The sequence below is a fragment of the Pleurodeles waltl genome, chromosome 1_1, assembly GCF_031143425.1.
Source record: "Pleurodeles waltl isolate 20211129_DDA chromosome 1_1, aPleWal1.hap1.20221129, whole genome shotgun sequence".
Taxonomy (NCBI): Eukaryota; Metazoa; Chordata; class Amphibia; order Caudata; family Salamandridae; genus Pleurodeles; species Pleurodeles waltl.
In genome coordinates this window covers 837,536,565-837,556,360 of record NC_090436.1, presented here as the reverse complement: position 1 = coordinate 837,556,360, position 19,796 = coordinate 837,536,565, and the positions used below count along the sequence as shown (strand labels likewise).

The 19,796-nt window shown below is 44.5% G+C and overlaps 1 protein-coding gene across 1 annotated transcript in view; it reads right to left on the bottom strand.

The window, feature by feature from the left end:
• Window positions 1-19,796, bottom strand: part of CLEC3B (C-type lectin domain family 3 member B) — a 48,743-nt gene that overhangs the window by 8,756 nt on the left and 20,191 nt on the right. The window contains exon 2 of the mRNA XM_069228972.1: window positions 3,370-3,468. Coding sequence (XP_069085073.1) covers window positions 3,370-3,468 — 99 coding nt within the window. The remainder of the gene's footprint in view (window positions 1-3,369; window positions 3,469-19,796) is intronic.

Sequence of the window (19,796 nt, the reverse complement as noted above, 5' to 3'; positions counted from 1 at the left end):
AAGTACAACAACATTTTCAAGAACACTTTTTTTAAAACAAATTGTGAAAATTTGTCACATGGCGCCACAGATATGGGCAAGTCAAAAAACGATTTTCCTATGGAAACATGGTGCTAACTATAACTATCAACTGGCGACTGCGAGGTATAGTTACTTGAAACAACTGTAACTATAACTTCTAACTTTGTACGGTTTTGTATGAGTAAATTGAGAACCTAACTATAACTTCCGTGTAAACTTTGTTTTTTTAAGTGAATTTCTGTTTTTTAAAATTCTATTTCTTAACCATAAAGTGCCTGTTACCTTTGTTTTTTTCAGTGATTGTTTTTTAACTTAAAGTCATTTTAATTACTATACAACAATACAACCATCACCATGCATGACCTTCGACTGTGCATGGTGGGGGTTGGCAGCGGGGCCTACTATGCGTCCAGGCCCTGAGGCCAAACACCTATAACAACCCAACTCTGCACTGTGCATGGCCAAAGGTCTGTCTCTATGGGTGAGAGAATAGGTGTGAGAGTCAGTCTCTGGGTGTGAAAGTGTCTGTCTGGGTGTGAAATTGGGTGTGTGAGGGTTTGAGTGGTAGTGTGAATTGATGTGTGATGGTTTGAGTGGGTCTGTGAATGGGTGCATCAGTGTCTAAGTGTGTCTGTGAGTTGGTGAGTGAGGGTCTGACTGGGTCTGTGAGTGGCTGCATGAGGTCTGTGAGTGGGTACATGAGGGTCTGAGAGGGTCTATGAGTGGGTGGATGAGTGTCTGAGTGGGTGTTTAAGTGGGTGTGTGAGGGTATGAGTGGTTCTGTGAGTGTGGGTGGGTGCATGAGGGTCTGAGTGGGCCTGTGAGTGGATGTGTGACGGTCTGAATGGGTCTGTGAGCGGGTGTGTCAGTGTTTGAGTGGAACTATGATTGGGTGCGTCAGAGTCTGAGTGGGTCTGTGAATGGGTGTGTCAGTGTTTGAGTAGGTCTGTGAGTGGGTACCTAAGTTTCTGAGTGGGTGTGTGAGTGGGGAATAAAGATTGAAAGTGAGAAATTGAAAACGAGAGAGAAAGAGAGTGAGAGGATGTGAGCTAGAGAATTTTTTAGGCTTTGATGAATGATATACTTCGAATGAGATATTTCTGGACAAATTGAAAAGAAAATGTATTTGTCAATGAAAAAGAGTGAGATCACCTTTCAGTGCACACCTTAATAATTTCAAGTTGAAAAGAAACTAGGGCAGGGAAATGACCACAAACATGTAACCCTCAACCTTTAGTGTGAGTGTCTGAGATCTTAACCACTAGACTAGAAGTAACGGTTTACTGTACTTTGTCCAAACTTACCTATGATATGTAACTCATGAATTTCGATGGGAAAATGACTTAAATAGTCCATTACTAGAAATGTTTAACAGTCAAAACATGGAAATAAACAGACACTCTGCATAAGATACCTTGACTTGAACCTTCAACCTACTAAGTCTCAGCCCAAGAGCTTTAGACCACAGCGGTCCTAGTCAGCTTGCCACATCCTGCGGAATCCATCATTGCTCCAAGCAGGTAGCTGCTTGAAATAGCAGCTACCTGCTTGCAGGAGCAATGTTTTCATTGATTATGTGTAAAATTTCCACAACTAACAATTAATACAGAAATACAAATACAGAAAAATTAGCTTTATGTATAGCAACACTTGAAAGTTGAGTTCCTAGCTATGTATTCATATATGCACATATGGGACTTTATATAAAACAACTTTACCTGTCTCTTTATTTTTTCCCATGTACATGTATATCTTTCTATGTAGTTATGTAGCTACAAATGTTTTATATTACTCTTACAGTAGAAAACGGAAACAAATCAACCTATTTCAGTGCAATACTCTGTCTCATCCTATTCCTCCCTCAATATATCCTCTGCCTCCACTTTCTGACTCATCCCAAACATCATTACACTACTATTATCTTTCAGTAACTCTTTCTAGACTCTTCCCTCCTCTATCCCTCCTTTGACTCATCCCAAAACATAATTTTACTACAATGATCTCCCAAATAACACTTCCTAGACTGTTATCTCCTCCATCCCTCCTTTATCCTATTAATCCAACTAAGAGACTTGTATAGCCATTGCTCAAATTAACAATTTACATTTCCCTATACTAATCCACCACTAATCTATTTTGGGTTTCGGAGTAACATGCTCATCGCCAAAAAAAGCTCGTTGACTCCTCTTCAACTCCTCGACAGGGGCAGTGAGCACTATATAAATACAATTACAATGTTCCTGGTTTCCTACTCCCCCCTTTCTCCCTGGCACATTAAAATTGAAGAACATAGGTGGTAGTGTGATTTTGTGCATGTTTATGTCTTGAGCGGAATAACATGAACTCATGCTGGCCAGACTTACCTGCAGCAGAGTTCTTTCCAGGGTGTATGTCCTATAAATTTAAAGGGGCATAAAGGTATATGGCAGTTATTTGCTGTTTACCATCCCTTTGAGCGCAGCCCATTAGCCCAATATGTTCCTAGTTTTGTTTGCTGTGGGTGCCATCACTATCGCGATACCTGACTGCCATCATGTTCAACCTGAAGCCTTATTTCTGCTCCTCACTGCCAGCATTGCCGCAAGGCGAAGTCAACACCAGCTGAGCTGAATTGGTTCTGCTCTATTCGGCGCTCTACTGGATAGGGCTGTGGTCTCAAGTAAATCACGGCAGGTACGTCAAGGAGCAGATTCAGCGGAGGTATGCAGGTTAATAATCGATGCCTGCATCTCACTCTTCCACGTGGTCCCTATGCTCGGTTTCCATGTCCAGCAATCTGGCTCATCGAGGGTTCCATGGTACTCAACATGTCTATAGTACGAGCTTGGTATTGTTATTATTATTATTATTAATAATAATAATAATAATAATAGTAACACTAATAATAATAATAATGGTAGTAATAATAATAATAATCAAAAGCAAAGTTCAAGGGCATTATGTTTACATGTAAACTTGATAAAATACATGCTTTACAACAATCTAGTGCGGCAGTTAAATAGATCTAATTGTCTCATCAGTGAATTGGTTTTGACACCACACGTGGTCAGGCACACTGTCCTAAATTACATCAATGCAATTACACCTCATCTCATATTGCACCATTATAGATAGCACCACTCACATTTCTGATCAAATAACATTTCGTATTAACCATGGCAATGACAAGCACACTAGTGCGTGGTGTTTTACATTAAGAAAATCGTGCACTTTCCGATTCCCGGTGAAATAAAGCAAGTGGAAAATACAGTTTCTTGGTTTCTTCATCTGTACTGTATCTGCAAAAAAATTGAGTATTTGGCACTTATACTCCTCAAGCAGCAGCGTAATGGAATACTTAATACTCACTGGTCTGCAGCGCTTGCTGTTCCTTCAATATGGTAAGTTCTTGCCAAATGTCTTCAATCTGTTTCTTCACATCTTCAATCATTTGCAGGCTCACCCCATCTGTTAAACAGGCCAGTGATAAGCACCGTGCGATCGTCCAAATTCACAGCATTTTTAAACATAGCAGATGGTATCCAGATGCACTCTTATGCAACATTTCATCTGAAAGTGATTTACTGCCTCGCTCTAGTATAGTAGCAGAGAAACAAAATGTATTTCCTTAGCTCGTAAAACGGGTATGATGGTAAGGAAAAAACATGTTAAATCGTGTGTTCGTGAATGCGTGCTTGTGTGTTTGTGTGTCTGCCTAGATCTTGGTCAGCGTCGACAACGACAGACGAACAACATGTGCGTATGCTAGTGTATTTGTATTTGTATGGTTTGTATGGACGCATGCACATGTTTCTTAGTATCAAAGCTCCTAACAGAATGTTCCCTCAGCTAATGAAACAAAAAACATACCAGGGGGCAGATTTAGGGAAAGTGGTGCTGCACCCAGTGCAGTGCCACTTTTCTGGCGCTCTTTAATACCCACCATTCCGCCACCATGTGTGCGCCAAATTTAAAACACGGTGCACCATGGTGCAGGGTAGGGGACAAAAGCATCACTTTGCTATTGATGTACTCTGCAGGAATAGCACCAACATTTTGGTGCTGCTCCTGCAAAGTACATAGGGTCGTGCCCCTTTTCAATTCCTGCTCTGAGTAGGAGTTAAAAGTGCTGAAAAATATGGCGCCAAGAAAATCTCTTAGATTTTCTTGCTCCATTTGTTCGCCCCCGACCTAGTGGTGGAACGCCCCCCTTGCATAGGTTATTCCTGGTGTAGGCATAATGTGGCACAAGAAGTTTACAAAGTGGCGCAATGCATGCATTGTGGCACTTTGTAAATATGGCGCAGGGTAAATTCCACTTTAGCGGCACCATAGCATCAATAAAATGGTGCTATGGCGGCGCTAAGGTGGCGCTAGGGGCTCTTAAATCTCTACCCAAGTATCTAGGCTCAATATGGTACCAAGAAGGTAGTGTATGAGGATTGTTCACACAAGATGAAGGTCATGTCTAATAACTTACAGTATTAAAACAGTGACTAACAGAAAGGATCAAGACAAGAAATATGAATTATATTTAGCTAAAGTACCCTTTGATGTACCTTTTTAAGTGTATTGCAAGTTACTGAGGAGTTTAAAGACTAAATAGAGGAACAATACTGAATGCAGAGATCCTTTGTAAAGTTTTGAAACGCTAAGGTGCCCTCAATATCCTTTAGAATACTACAGCAGATATTATGGGCCAGATGTATCAAGATAGTGGTAGCAAAAAGTGGTCACAATTTGCAACCAATATTTTTGTGATAATTGTCTTATTTTGGAAAATGACCTATGAAATCTTAGGTTGGTTTGCAAAATTCTGATTAGAAGTGGGTCACAGTTTGACCTACCTAATGAACATTTATTAGGCAGGTCGCAAATTGCCTCAGAAGAATTGGTTCTGGATGAGATGTGAAGGTTGAGGAAAAGAGGACTTCATAACAACTCCCAGAATTCCACAGACTGAACACTACTGATGTAATTGAGTCATGTCCTTGTGTGTCTGCGAATACTAGCGGACAGACAGGCAAAGATGAAAGATGGGGTTGGATGATCATGAGGAAAAGAGAGTGGGAAGTGATGGAACTAAACATTGCCAGTGCATTCACCACAAGAAATCACCACAGTCATAGGGAAGAGGGATGTATTTTACTTTTGGACATTCTTACCAGATGCTGTTGTGTGAATTTTGATTTTGGAAACACTGTTTGAAGTATACTCAATCTGAGTTTGCAGACATATATTTGAACATGGATGATTGACACGGGCTGTCCATATTAGGAGAAGACACATGTTAAGTAATGAAGAAATGTAAACAAGATTACAGAAAAGTCTGTAACCTGTATAGTTCAGTTGCCCATTAAAGTAAATCGAATCACTCCAAAGTCCATCACTTTCACTGTTTTTTGCTTATGTTGGAGTGGAAATCGTAAATCTAACCCCTCCAAACCCTAACACCTTCCCTGCTTCAGCTAATATTTGAGTGGGAATAGTAAATGTAATCCCTTCAAAGTCCAATAATGTACTACTTTTGCTTACATTGAGTTAATATGACCCAGTCAAACTACAATGATTTGTCTAGCAATGTTTATTTGTTATTGTTGTTATGTAATAAATATTTAACATATTTGTCTCCAATGTTTCCATGATGATTTTAAAAATATGTATTTTTAATTTGAATTGTATGTTTTTTTAAATGTTGCATTTTTTTATTATTTGGAATGTATGTCGTTATTACTAAATGGTAAATTTAATTTTTGAGCTACTGGTAATATGATTAGTGCATTTTTTAAATTGTTTATATATTTGTATTTTTGATTATAACACTGGTTATTGTTTTTGTATTTAGAGAACATATTATGTAAGTTATTTAAATTACTTCTAACTCTCCATTTTTATATATGTTGTTTTTTTCTAGTTCTATATTTTCAATAAATTACTTACAATGCTATATTTAATAAAAAAATTGTTTACTTTTCTTTCACAGTATTCTGTTTCACTGCAGTTTTTACACAAACTTTTGATAGTTGACATACAAAAGCAGTAAACTTGATATTTTTTAAGAAAGTATTTCTGAAACAATATTCTGGTGTCCCGATATTGTTTTTCATGATATTCTATCAAACAATCCAGCCAAGCCTATCAAGCTTTGGTATTTCTGAAAAGTATAAACCAGGAGAATTCCCTCCAGTGATCAGTCTTAAATTATTCTATCATATATGGTATACACCAGAAATTACTAGAATTACTGGGAATTGTTTTAGGAGTGTTATTGTTGGAATGGTTAGAGTCTCTCCTTACTAGTTTTACATCTCCCCTTTTATCTGACCCTCCACAACTGTGATCTTTACCTCTTATTTTGTCATAGACAATGTTAGACTTTTCATCCTTGGCGTGGTCTCCCTTATCTTTTTGCCTCAGTTCCCCAGGTTGTTGATGTGTGCTGGACTCTGATTTTACTGTTTTTGTTACTCTGGGCACTTTACCACTGCTAACCAGTGCTAAAGTGCAAGCGCTCCTTTACAAAATGTATTTGTAATTGGCCTATCCATGATTGGCCTATTTGATTCACTAGTAAGTCCCTAGTAAAGTGCACTAGAGGTGCCAGGGCCTGTAAATCAAATGCTACTAGTAGGCCTGCAGCACTGGTTGTGCCACCCACATAAGTAGCTCTGTAATCATGTCTCAGACCTGCCATTGCAGTGTCTGTGTGTGCATTTTTAACTGTAAATTCGATGTGGCAAGTGTACCCACTTGCAGGCCTAAACCTTCCCTTTTCTTACATGTAAGGCACCCCTAAGGTAGGCCTTAGGTAGCCCCAAGGGCAGGGTGCAGTGTATGGTTAAGGTAGGACATATAGTAATGTGTTTTATATGTCCTGACTGAAATATTGCTAAATTCGTTTTTCACTGTTGCAAGGCCTGTCCTTCTCATAGGTTAACATGGGGGCTACCTTTAAATATGATTAAAGTGTAGATTCCCTTTGGGAGTGGATGGACATGTGGAGTCTCTAAGCTCACAATTTAAAAATACATCTTTTAGTAAAGTTGATTTTAAGATTGTGTGTTTAAAAAATGCCATTTTTAGAAAGTGAGCATGTTCTTGCTTATACAATTTCTGTGACTCTGCCTGTTTGTGGATACCCTGTCTGGGTCAGTTTGACAGTTGGGCTGGTTGCACCTCGCACTAGACAGTGACACAAAGGGACCTGGGGTATAGTCTGCATTTCCTGATGACCCATCTGTGCTAGGAGGAAGGGGAGGAGTGGTCACTCACACCTGAAAGGGCTGTGCCTGCCCTCACACAATGCAGTCTGCAACCCCCTGGTGAGTGTCTGAGGCCTGGCCTGGGCAAGGCATGATTTCACATTAAAAAGAGACTTTATTTGAAGTAGGCCTACTTCAAAGGAGAAATTGGGTATAAGAAGGGCACCCAAAACCACAGACTTTAGAACACTTCTGGAAACATGAGGAACCTGTGCCTGGAGAAGAGCTGAAGAGCTAAGAAAAAAGAGCTGCCCTGCCTGTGACTGTGCTTTGTGGAGCTATCCTGCAGTTGCTGCTTCTGCCAGAGTTAGAGGGCAAAGACTGGACTTTGTGTGCCTTCCATCTTGAGAAGAACTCTCCAAGGGCTTGATTTAGAGCTTGCCTCCTGTTGTTTGAAGTCTCAGGGACAGCAAAGACTTCTCTCTGCCAGCACCTGGAGTCTCTGGAGAGACTCACGCTCTGCCCTGTGGTGCCCATCCAGTTTCTGGGAACCTGAAAGGAGATCTGGCAGCCTAAGAGGAGGAAATCCACGCACAGAGAGCCGTGCGGGGAAAAGATCAATGCAACTCTGATCTACGGCTGAAGAAACAACGCGCCGTGGGCTCCGTGGCTGAAAATCGATGCTTGCCGGAAACATGACCGAAGAATCGACGCATGGAGCTGGAGAAATAACGTGCAGCGACGCTGACAGAGGCTGGGAGATCGCAAACACACGCTGCATGGTTTTTGGATCATTGTGATCACTTGCCAGGCCTAAACTTTCCCTTTTCTTAAATGTAAGGCACCCCCAAGGTAGGCCCTAGGTAGCCCCATGGGCAGGGTGAAGTGTGTGAAAAAGGTGGGACGTGCACTGATGTTTTTTATAGGTCCCAACAGTAAAATACTGCCAAATGTATTTTTCACTGTTGCAAGGCCTATCTCTCTCATAGGTTAACATGAAGGCTGCCTTTAAATATTATTAAAGTGCAGATTCCATTTGAGAGCAGATAGAAATATGGAGTTTAGGGTCTCTGAGCTCACAATTTAAAAATACAACTTTTAGTGAAGTTGGTTTTGAGATTGTGTGTTTGAAAATGCCACTTTTAGAAAGTAGTCATTTTCTTGCTTAAACCATTCTGTGACTATGCCTGCTTGAGGATTCCCTGTCTGGGTCACTTTGACAGTTGGGCTGTTTGCAACTCTCCCTAGACAGTGACACAAAGGGAGCTGGGGTGTAGCCTGCATATCCTGATGAGCCTTCTGTGCTGGGAGGAAGGGGAGGAGTGGTCACTCACACCTGAAGGTGCTATGGGTGCCCTCACACAATGCAGTCTCCAACCCACTGGCATGTGTCTGGGTCCTGGGCTGGGCAAGTCAGGATCTCACAAACAAGAGAGACTTTCCTTTGAAGAAGGCTTACTTCAAAGACCGAAAGGGGTATACGAAGAGCACCCAAAACCCCTGAAAATTAGACCACTTCTGGAATCAAGCAGAACCTCTGGCAAGGAGAAGAGCTGGAGAGCAGAGGAGAAGTGCTGCCCTGCCTGTGACTGTGCTTTGTGGAGCTATCCTGCAATTGCTGCTTCTGCCTGGAAAAGGGGATAAAGACTGGACTTTGTGGTATATTCCTGCTTTAGAAGAATCTCTAAGGGCTTGGACTGAGCGTGCCCCTTGTTCTGAAGTCTCAGGGCCATCAAAGACTTCCCCTACCAGCACCTGGACTCTCCTCTCAGACTCCTGCCCTGACAAGTGGTGCCCTATCCAGTCCCTGGGCCCTTGAAAGGAGAAGCTGATGAAAATCCAAGAAAACTGACTGTGGACTGACGGCGCTGCCGAATCCCATTACACCATCTGCAACCGACTGCGTGTTCCTCACTGGAGTGTGATGAGCCTCGCAGGCCCAACACCGCTGCAGTCCTGCCGAAGTCCATGACTCCATGGATGTTGCTGCACCAAGTCATGACCGACACCACCCGAAGTGCGCGGATTCAACGCTTTGCATTAATGACGCCTCACCTCCACTGCTCTGCAGCAAGGATCCAACACCTCTTTGTGACTCCTCCGCTCCTTCGTCCTCTAGCACCAGAACGGACACTGCCTCAGATCCAGCGATGCCGTGGTCCCTGACTTTGCGCACTCACTTGTTCTCATAGTTTACTAAGGTACTGTACCTGGGGGTCTGCGTGACTCATTACTCGGCACCATTGATGTCAGATTGTTGGGAACGACTCCGCCACAACACCTTATTGTCACCTCATTGAAGCATTTTGTGTTTCTAAGCTCTATTTTTGGGTTTAATCTTTAAAAGTTCATAACTTGATTTGAGTATGTCAGATTTTTGTTGTTTTGGTCTTGTTCTGTTTAGATAAATATTGTATATTGTTCTAATCCTGTGTTGAGTAATTGTGTGGTGTTTTTACTGTATTACTGTGTGTGTTGGTACAAATACTTTACACCTGTTCTCTGAAGTTAAGCCCACCTTCTGATGCAAGCTACCAAGAGGCTGAGCGGGGGTTAACGGAGTGTGATTCTCCTTTACCCTGACTAGAGATAGGGTCCTTGCTTGGACATGGGGTAACCTGACTGCCAACCAAAGACCCCATTTCTAACATTGGTGATCAGCGGTTGGGACTGGATTTGTATTTTTACTTGACATACAGTGATTCAGTGTACACTACTGTTTTCAGTGCAGACCATTATGTGACCACATAGGACCTGTCTTTATGATTTTGCTTTTTACTTTTTTTTTATTTTTCCCTACTTCCATTTGGTGGTAATCCTTTATTGACTTTTTAACTCCATTTGGGAACTTTTTTTCTGCCTTTGGAACTTTTCACTTTTAACTCTACATCATTTCTCAGTCTGGAGATGCATCTGCTGGAGCTGCTTTTTATTTAGGGAAACTCAAGAGTTACACGGTGGCCCAACTGAAATAGTTCTGTAAGGATCTTGCCTGCCCCATTCAGAGAACCGCCAGGAAGGAGGAGCTGCAAAAGGCACTGAGGGCCTGGGTGACAGCCAAGGAAGCTGAGGGGCACACAGAGGACGAGGATGAGGGTGAGGAGGAGGAGGCACAGAGTATTCACAATCGTGTAGCGGGTGGGCCTGTTATGTCCAGGGGGAGGGTCTCCAAGGCAGGTAGCAGTATGTCATCCAAGGGTCTGACTCCTGAAGAGTTGCAGGACAGTCAGGCAGAGAGGGCTCACCAGTTGGAGTTGGAGAAAATGAGGATGGCCGTAGAAGAGAAAACGTTATTGTTGGCTCATGAGCTCAGCTTGAGGGAGCTGGATCAGAGGATCCAGTCTAGTAGGGATGGTGGCAGCAAAAGCATAGTGCAGCCTGAGAGAATGCTGCACATTCCAAAAGAGCTAGAGAAAGTCTACAGATGCGAGGATGACATATTCTTGAGGTTTAAGGGGTATGAGTTGGCTCTCCATATGAATCTGGTCCCTGAAGCTCATTGGGGGGTGGGTCTGTGGAAGCACTTTGAGGTAGAGGGGTGGGACACCTTGACATCCTTAGGGGATCCTCAGGAACTCACCAACACCATAATGAAAGACACCCTCCTCACAACATATGGTCTGACCCTTGAGGAGTATAAGGACAAGTTTAGTTCCTACAAAAAGAAAGAGTCTCAAACCTGGTTGGAGTGTGTGGATTCCTTTTGCAGGTCACTGGATGGTTGGGTGAAGGGCAGTAAAATGACAACGTATGAGTGGTTTTACAATTTAATTGCTTGGGAGCACTTGTAATGTTTATTTTTTCCAGAGCTGCACCAACACCTGATTGACAGCAAGCTGACTGAACCCATGATGCTTACACAGGAAGCAAACCACTGGGAGAGCACCAGGATCCACAAGAGGTATGGGGGAGACCACACCAAGGGTGGGTAGGGTCCCTCTAAGAAGAAAGGGGGGGTAGGGGCCAACTGGGGGAGTTCTCTAAAGGGCCGAAACCTAGTTCCTTAGGACAGGATTCCCAGCCCCCGAGTGAAAAGAAGCCATGGTTCTCCAAAGGGAGACTTGTGGAAGGAGGTCCTCCGTGTGAGTGCTATGCATGTGCCCAGCTGGGTCATGTGAGGGGGGACCCCAAATGCCCCAAGAGTACACCAGCACCCACTGGTGCGCAGTCCCAGGGCTTGTCTAGTGTAGTGCTTTGGGAGAAGCTGGTTCCTGGGGGGTCGGAGCTAGCTGAGATGACACTTGTCTCGCTAGGGGACAGTGAGATGGTCCAGAGAACCCTCATGCCTGAGAAAACTAAAACGTACAGGCAGTGGGTGACCATTAATGGACAGAGGGTGGAGGCTCTGAGAGACACAAGAGCCAGTGTGACCACAGTGAGGAGTCACCTGGTGTATGAAGAGCAGATAGATCCCTGTGTACTTCACCAAGCAGTTGCAGTGGACAACTCAGAGCATCTATGCAGAGTGGTGCATCTTCTCTTTGAATGGGGGGGTCTCAGGTTCCTTGAAGTTATCTGTGAGTCCATCCATTCCTGTGGATTGTTTGCTTGGCAATGACCTAGAGGATTCCCCTTGGAAGATGGTGGAACACAGGTCACACTTGGAGATGTTGGGTCTGCCTCGGTGGGTATGTGTTTCCGCCAGGTCAGTGGCAGCCTGTCAGGGTGGTCAATAGCCCCTGGATCCTGAAACAGTGGCCCAGTGGGCAGCCAAAAGGACGAAGTGCAAGGGGTACGGGAAACTGTCCCCAGAGGTTCCCATGGTCCAAGAGGAGGTGAAGCCTGAGGGTTACACCCCGGAGCCTACAGGTGAACAGGTGGCTGAACTGGGGGAGGTCCTTGAGCTGTCAAAGTGGCAGCAGGAAGGGGGACCCACCATGGAAGCATTCTATGAGGCACAGAAAACATGCCCTTCTCTAGTGGGTTTCCGTCAGCAGGCTGCAGACCAGGCGGCTGGCAAGGAGCCAGGAGCTCACCTGATGTATTGGGAGGACTGCCTCCTGTATAGTGAGCCTAAGGTTGCTGAGCCTGGGTCAGCCCGTGTGCTGGTGGTACCCCAGTGTTTCAGAGCCCTCATACTGGGCCTGGCTCATAACGTGCCTTTAGCTGGACATTTGGGGCAGGACAAGACCTTTGAACGGCTTGCCACCAGTTTTTACTGGCTCCTAATGTGCAGGCACTCAAATGCTCATTGTAGGTGTTGCCAAACTTGTCAGGCTAGTGGCAAGAGTATGGAGAAATGTAAGGCTTCCCTCCAACAGTTTCCTGTAGTTAGTACCCCCTTGAAAGGGTCGGTATTTACGTTGTGGGGCCTCTGGATCCCAAGATAGCTATGGGCAACAGGTTCATACTGGTCTTGGTGGGCCATGCCACCCGATACCCGGAAGCCATTCCGCTAAGATCAATCACTTCCCCTGTGGTGGATCGTGCATTGATGGGGGTTTTCACCTGAATGGGGTTCCCCAAGGAAGTGGTATCTGTGGCAGGAGTGTGGGGTAACTTATAAGTTCACCACTCCTTACCACCCCCAAAGCAAGGGTCAGTTGAGAGATTCAACTGTACCTTAAAAGGCATTATCATGGGCCTGTCAGAGCCCTTGAGGTGGAAGTGGGACGTCCTCTTGCCCTGCCTTCTGTTCACCTACAGGGAGGTGCTTCAAAGGGGCTTGGCTTTAGTCCTTTTGAGTTACTGTATGGCCTCCCTGTTAGGGGACCCTTGAATCTGGTGAAAGAGGGCTTAGAGAAAGCTCCCAGTAAACCCAGGATATACTTAGCTACATGCTGGCTTTCCAACACGAGACTGCCCGTTTCAGAGCTTTTGCGCAAGAGAACCTAGAAGCAAGCCAGGCAGATATGAAATGGTGGTATGACCAGAATGCCACTCTGGTTGAGTTTCAGCCTGGGCAAAAAGTGTGGGTGATGGTGCAAGTGGAGCCCAGGGCGCTGCAGGACAAGTGGACTGGGTCATTTGAGGTGGTGTAGCACAAGAGTGAAGTCACCTACCTGGTGGACTTGCGGACTCCCAGGATCCCCTTAAGGGTCCTGCATGTGAACCGTTTCAAACCCCACTTTGAGCGGACTAAATCGTCCATGCTCCTGGCAACAGATGATGGGGTGGAGGAAGAGAGCGAGTGTCTTCCTGACCTCGTGTCTGCTGGAGAGAAAGATGGGGCTGTGAAGGGAGTGAACCTCTCCCCCCCCGAGCTCAGAGCAGCATAGGGACTGTCACCAGGTATTGGGTCAGTTTGCCTCCCTGTTCTCCCTGATCCCAGGGGTCACACACTTGTGTGCACATAATGTGGACACTGGGGACAGTCCACCCATTAAACAGAAGGTTTACAGGGTGACTGATAAAGTCAGGGCCAGCATCAAAGATGAGGTGTCTAAGATGTTAGCCCTAGGGGTGATTGAGTTTTCTAGCAGTCCTTGGGCCAGCCCTGTGGTCTCGGTCCCGAAGGCTGCTGCTCCTTGCACCACCCCAGAACTCCAGTTCTGTGTGGACTACTGGGGTCTCAATGCGGTCACAAAAACCGATGTGTACCCCATCCCGAGCTAATGCTGATAGACCGGTTGGGAGCTGTCAAATACCTCAGCACATTTGATTTGACATCTGGCAATTGGCAGATTGACTTAACTGAAGGGGCCAAGGAGAGGTCTGCATTTCCTACCCTAGATGGCTGCTTTCAGTTTAAAGTGATGCCATTTAGGATGAAGAATGCCCCTGCCACATTCCAGAGGTTGGTCAACCAGGCTTTGACTGAGTTGGATGACTTCAGCGCAGAGTACCTGGTTGACATTGCAGTGTTCAGTTCCACTTGGGAGGAACACTTGCAGCACCTCTGCAGAGTGTTGTAGGCCCTGCAAAAGGCAGGCCTCACTATTAAGGCAAGCAAGTGCCAAATAGGGCAGGGTTCAGTGGTGTATTTGGGACACCAGGTAGGGAGTGGCCAGGCGGAACCCCCTACAGGAAAAGATTGACACCATTCTGGTTTGGGAGCCTCCCAAGACCCAGACTGAGGTAAGGACCTTTTTAGGCCTCACTAGCTATTATAGGAGGTTTGTCAAGGTATATGGCACCATTGTTGCCCCATTGAATGGGTTGACTTTCAAGAAGCAACCTAAGAAGGTGATCTGGGCAGAGGCTTGCCAGACCGCTTTTGATGCCCTGAAGGCTGCCATGTGCACAGCACCTGTGCTGAAGGCACCAGACTACTCCAGGGAGTTTGTTGTGTAAACAGACACCTCAAAGCATGGTATAGGAGCAGTACTCTCACAGCTTAATGAAGAGGGCCTAGATCAACCAGTAGCCTTCATTAGCAGGAGGTTACTTCCCAGGAACATAGGTGTAGTGCAATTGAACGGGAAGCTTTTGCTGTGGTTTGGGCGTTGAAAAAGCTTGGACCCTACTTGTTTGGGACTAATTTCCTGGTTCAGACCAATCACAGGCCCCTCAGATGTTTAATGCAGATCAGGTGTGAGAATCCAAAGCTGTTGGGGTGGTCCATTTCCCTACAGGGGATGGACTTTAAGGTGGAACACCTCCCTGATGCAGAACACGCCAATGCTGATGGTCTGTCCACATTCTTCCGCCTTAATGATGAGAACTCCTGTGAGGTTGGGTAGTTGCTCCCCACTTTCAGCTCAGGGGACACGTGTTGGACTTGGCATCCTTGGCGTGGTCTCCCCAAACTTTTTGCTTCTGTTTCCCAGGTTGCTGATGTGTGCTGGACTGTTTTTGCTGTTTTTGTCACTCTGGGCACTTTACCACTGCAATGCAGTGTTAAAGTGCAAGTGCTTCCATTTTAAATGTATATGTAAATTGGCTTTCTATGATTGGCATATTTGATTTACTAGTAAGTCCCTAGCAAAGTGCACTAGAGGTGCCCAGGGCCCGTAAATCAAATGCTGCTAGTGGGCCTACTGCACTGGTTGTGCCACCCACATTAGTAGACCTGTAAACATGGTTCCGACCTGCCACTCCAGTGTTGGTGTGTGCAGCTTTAAGTTGCCAATTCGACTTGGCAGGTGTACCCACTTGCCAGGCCTAACCCTTCCCTTGTTATACATGTAAGGCACCCCTAAGGTAGGCCCTAGGTAGTCCCATGGGCAGGGTGAAGTGTATGTTAAAGGTGGGACATGTACTTATGTGTTTTACATGTCCTAACATTGATATACTGCCAAATTCAGTTTTCACTGTTGCAAAGCCTATCTCTCTCATAGTTTAACATAGGGGCTGCCTTTAAATGTGATTAAAACACAGATTCCCTTTGGGAGCAGATAGAAATGTGGAGTTTGAGATCTATGAACTCACAATTTAAAAATACATCTTTTAGTGAAGTTGGGTTTTAGACTGTGTGTCTGAAAATGCCACTTTGGATTGCTATGTCTGCAGTGTGTCGACGCAAATATGAGGCCACCTTGTGGGTCTTTCAATTATCATTTAGGCCGCATACGGGGCTTAGACCTTGCATGATCTTTCATGGTGAAAGGTTGAGTGTTAGACATAGAATATCTCAATAACCTTGACAAATCAACAAGCGTACACCTTGAGCATCAACCAGGTCACCTGCCAACAAGGATTAAATTTCACCCAAACTCAACTACCCTCCTTCCCCATGCTGCACTGTCCTCAACTTGAGCAATCTACACAGATCCCCCCAGATCCCCTACATTGCCTGATACCAACAATATACAACTTAGTAGTGGAGCACAAGCAGGGGCTGATAAAGCCAAGTGCTTCGCGTTGCACATGTCCACTGTTGTGGCCGACAATCACATCCTCCAGCTCTGTATGTGTTAAGGGTCTCTTCTGAAATAAGTTCAATGTCTCGCTCCCGGCACCACCACCTCAGTAGGGCACTGCCTTACAATTCAATGCAATCCCCCCGATCACAGCACTTTCTCACTTACTTACCAGTCCCAAAGATCACAGTTCGTTCGGCAGCAAGGCCTATTGAAACCTGACAATTTCTGAGACATAACTGGCCTCTGCCACCTTTAAATTGGGCTTGGCATCCCACCTCGCTTCTGGGAGGGTCGACAGGACGGGCAGTCCCGGCATTCCGTCACTCAACTTGCGAAAGTCTTAAAACCCCCCAGCCACACTCCACATCGCCAATTTCCTCCTTTGCATCTCCATCCGCAGCAGCTTGTACACTCTGTCATTGTCCCGTCATTGTCCCTTGGCCTCTTTCTTGGCAATAAATTGCTGCAGTTTATGTAGATCAGTGAAGATTAAGGCCTTTCCACCAATGATCACCCTAAGTCATGCAGGATAAAGCATATTATAGTCTAGTTTCAGATCTTGGAGTTTCTGTTTGGCCTGAAAAACAATAGCCTTGCTTCCTGCACATGTTGGCTGAAGTCAGGGAAAAGTGATATTGTGGTGTCCTCATAGTGCAGTGTTCCCTTATCTAGAGCCCTCCTGAGCACAGCATCTCTATCCTTGTAGTTTAAGAGCCTTGCTATGATGGGGCCCAACAGGGCTCATGGGGCGGCGGACACTGTGCCAGTAAGCAGTGTGCCAGCTCCACCACAAACATATCTGAGAAAGTTGAATGGGGCAGTAAGGGTGAGAGGTGCCGCTCTTCTAGACAGTAGACATGTGGTTTAAACAGAATAGATAAGTGAGAGTAAAGTCCGGTGCAGAATGGCCCGGTGCCTTACTGCACGGTAGGCACCAAAACGGGTACTAGGAGTACCCTAGAGCAAAAATGGGAAAACATTGGCCACAGCACACAGAGAGTAATGTCCAACAGTAAGGCAGAAAAAGATATTCCTGGTGTGGTTCCGAGAGTTGAGGGAAGTATAAAGTTGAAACGAGTCTCAAATCCTGTTTGCAGATGGTGTCTTTATTCGTAGGTGCTTAGAAAGCATTAAGTCATCATGGAGATACAGCCAACACGTGTTTCGTCACACAAGTGACTTTATCAAGGCTGTAATAAAGTAATGACAGCAAACATTGGATACATATGTGTGTATTGGAATCTGGTGTGAAACCAGAAAGCGTTCTGATTGTGTAAGTGAGTAAGTGATTAACATGGCTTTAGAGGTGAGTGGTAGTGGGGTCAAATAACAGCACCGTGATCAAGTTTTAAAGTTGGTCTATAAAAGCAAAATGTTGGAGAGTAATAGAGTATATGCAATTTGAAGCAGTGTGAGCATGCAATTGTTGTGCAATAGGGAGAAACTTAAAAGTCTACGAGAAATGCAGGAGAGAAAGTAGAAAAGATAAAGGGGAGATACGGCTAAATGCAAGTTTAGAAAAAAGAAACAGTAATGAAGGCGGTGAGCCCAGAGGGCATAACAGAAGGGTGAGAGTCATACCTGGGACAGCAGGCTTAAGTAGGTTTGGTGGTGGTGTGTAGTAGTGAAGTATAGGTGGGCTGGAGAGAAAGTGAGTGAGATGGATCAGAGAAAAAGAGAGAAATAGAATGGGATAAGTAATCGTGTGTGACAGGATAGTTGGGAAAACGTAGAGAGCTAAAAAATGTAAAGGTAAGGTGATAAGAAGGAAAAAGGTGGGGAAAAATGTAAAGGTAAGGCGATAAGAAGGAAAAAGGTGAGGAAAAGTTGGATTAGAGAGAAAGGAAAATCTATATAAATAGAAGAAAGATAAGAATGGTCAGTGAGAACATACCTGAGTAAATGGTAAAGAACTGAAATAGGTATGGCTGCGCCAGGCAGCTGCAGGTGCGTGTGTAAAAGGCTTGCATGAAATCGAAGATATGAGAAGGCCCTGATAAGCCTATAAAATGACCTAAAGTGGTAACAGGGAAGAAAATAGGTATATAAAGCGAGGGCAGGATTTTAAAAAAGAGTAAACGCAATAAAAGCCGGTGAATGAATATCCAGTTTAAATAAGCGGTTGGTAATTGGTGATTTAAGGTAAAAAGAATTATTTGTTGCGTCTGAGTAAGAGTCACACCGGTATAAAGACACAGAATCGGGGTGTACGGTGGCCTCAAAATGAACAAGTCACGGTTGGGAGAATGCAAAAAATATAACCCGGGTCGTGGTGAGCGGCTGGTGAGGGCTCGACACACGTGAGTCTAGTTAATTAAAAATGACCGCAGGGGCGAGGGCGTGCACTAAATAACGGTGAGAAAATCACTGAGAGAAAGGATAAAGTGCGAGTCTCGATCGTAAGGCGAGGTAAGTGATAAGCACATTGAAGTGACTGTTGCCCGTGAAGAGGAGCGTAGGGGTGTGGGTATAACTAGAGTGATTAGGGGGGAAAGGAACGCTTAAAACATGGAGTAATAGAAGCGATTCTCGTTCTTAGGAAATATCTAGCAAAATGCGTTAACTAGTGGCAGTGAGGACCGCGTTACGATGAGCGTGGCGAAGGCGAGTTGGGAACTTACCGAGTAGTAGCGTAGTGGTGAGCTGTCCGGTAAACGCGAGATCGAGTAATGATCTGCGAGGGGAAATACTAGTAGATTAAGTAGGAGGCAGAGGTGCAGTTGACATGGAAAAGGGACTAAGTTAAATAAGCTGCACTGACGACCCTCTTTGGTGTGACTGGGCTGAAAGGGTGAAAGCGACGGCCATCTTGAATGTAAATCGGAGAAAATGTGACACCATATAATAGGAAAAGCATAAACAGTAGAAACGTTAGTAAGGGTTCGACAGTGACTCTGTTGATGCTGGGCACCGAGAAGGTGCCTGGAGAACCGGAGAAGAGGATAGAATCAAGACATAAGAGAGTGACAGTGTGATTGTGTCCAAGGATATAATAGGTGTGTAATGTTACACTACTGCACTATACAGTTGTGATGGTAAATGAGACCAACAAGAGGTAGAGGCAATGAAGTGTAGTAGGTAGGTGCAACAGTTGAGCCATATGCATAGAAACATGTATACATCAGTGGGATATACAGTAGTCCTCAGTATTATACAGTGTTTGGGAAATATTAGTCAACAGTATAAGAGCCATTCATATTTGTTACAATGAAAAGAAACAGAAAATATATAGTTCTTTGTATTGAATGTGTTCTCAGTGTAGTGAGTGGGTGTAGCAGTTCACACCCATTGCATAAAAACATGTGTTTATTAATGGGATATACAATAGTTCACAGTATTGTTAATGTTTAGGAAATATTAGTAATAGTTGTAAGAGCCCTTCACATGTGTCGTCGTGAGGAGATAAGTATATAGCACTAAGATGGTAAACAGTGGTCCACAGTATTACTAGAGTTAGGAAATATTAGGTAACGGTATGTGAGCGAATCTCATGTGTCGCAGTGACAAGTTACAACAATCAAATCAGTATATGTGGACGTACTGTACATGCGCAATGGAAAATCAAATTATAGAAATAGAGACCATGAAGTACAGTAAGTATAGTAGTTAACACAATTTGTGTAAGCGCATACATGTACCAATAAGGAATACAGTAGTGCACAATATTAGTGAAAACAGGCAATGCTAATGTGTATACTGTAGACAGGAGGAATGGCGAATCATGCGAGAAAAAAGTGAAGTTCACGATCCGTGTTCAAGCCTAGTTCAACTGCGCGAAGCTTTATGATCCATTTAGATTCGCATCTACGTAGATCCCTGGTTCTATCTCCCCATCTTGGTGAATTGGGAA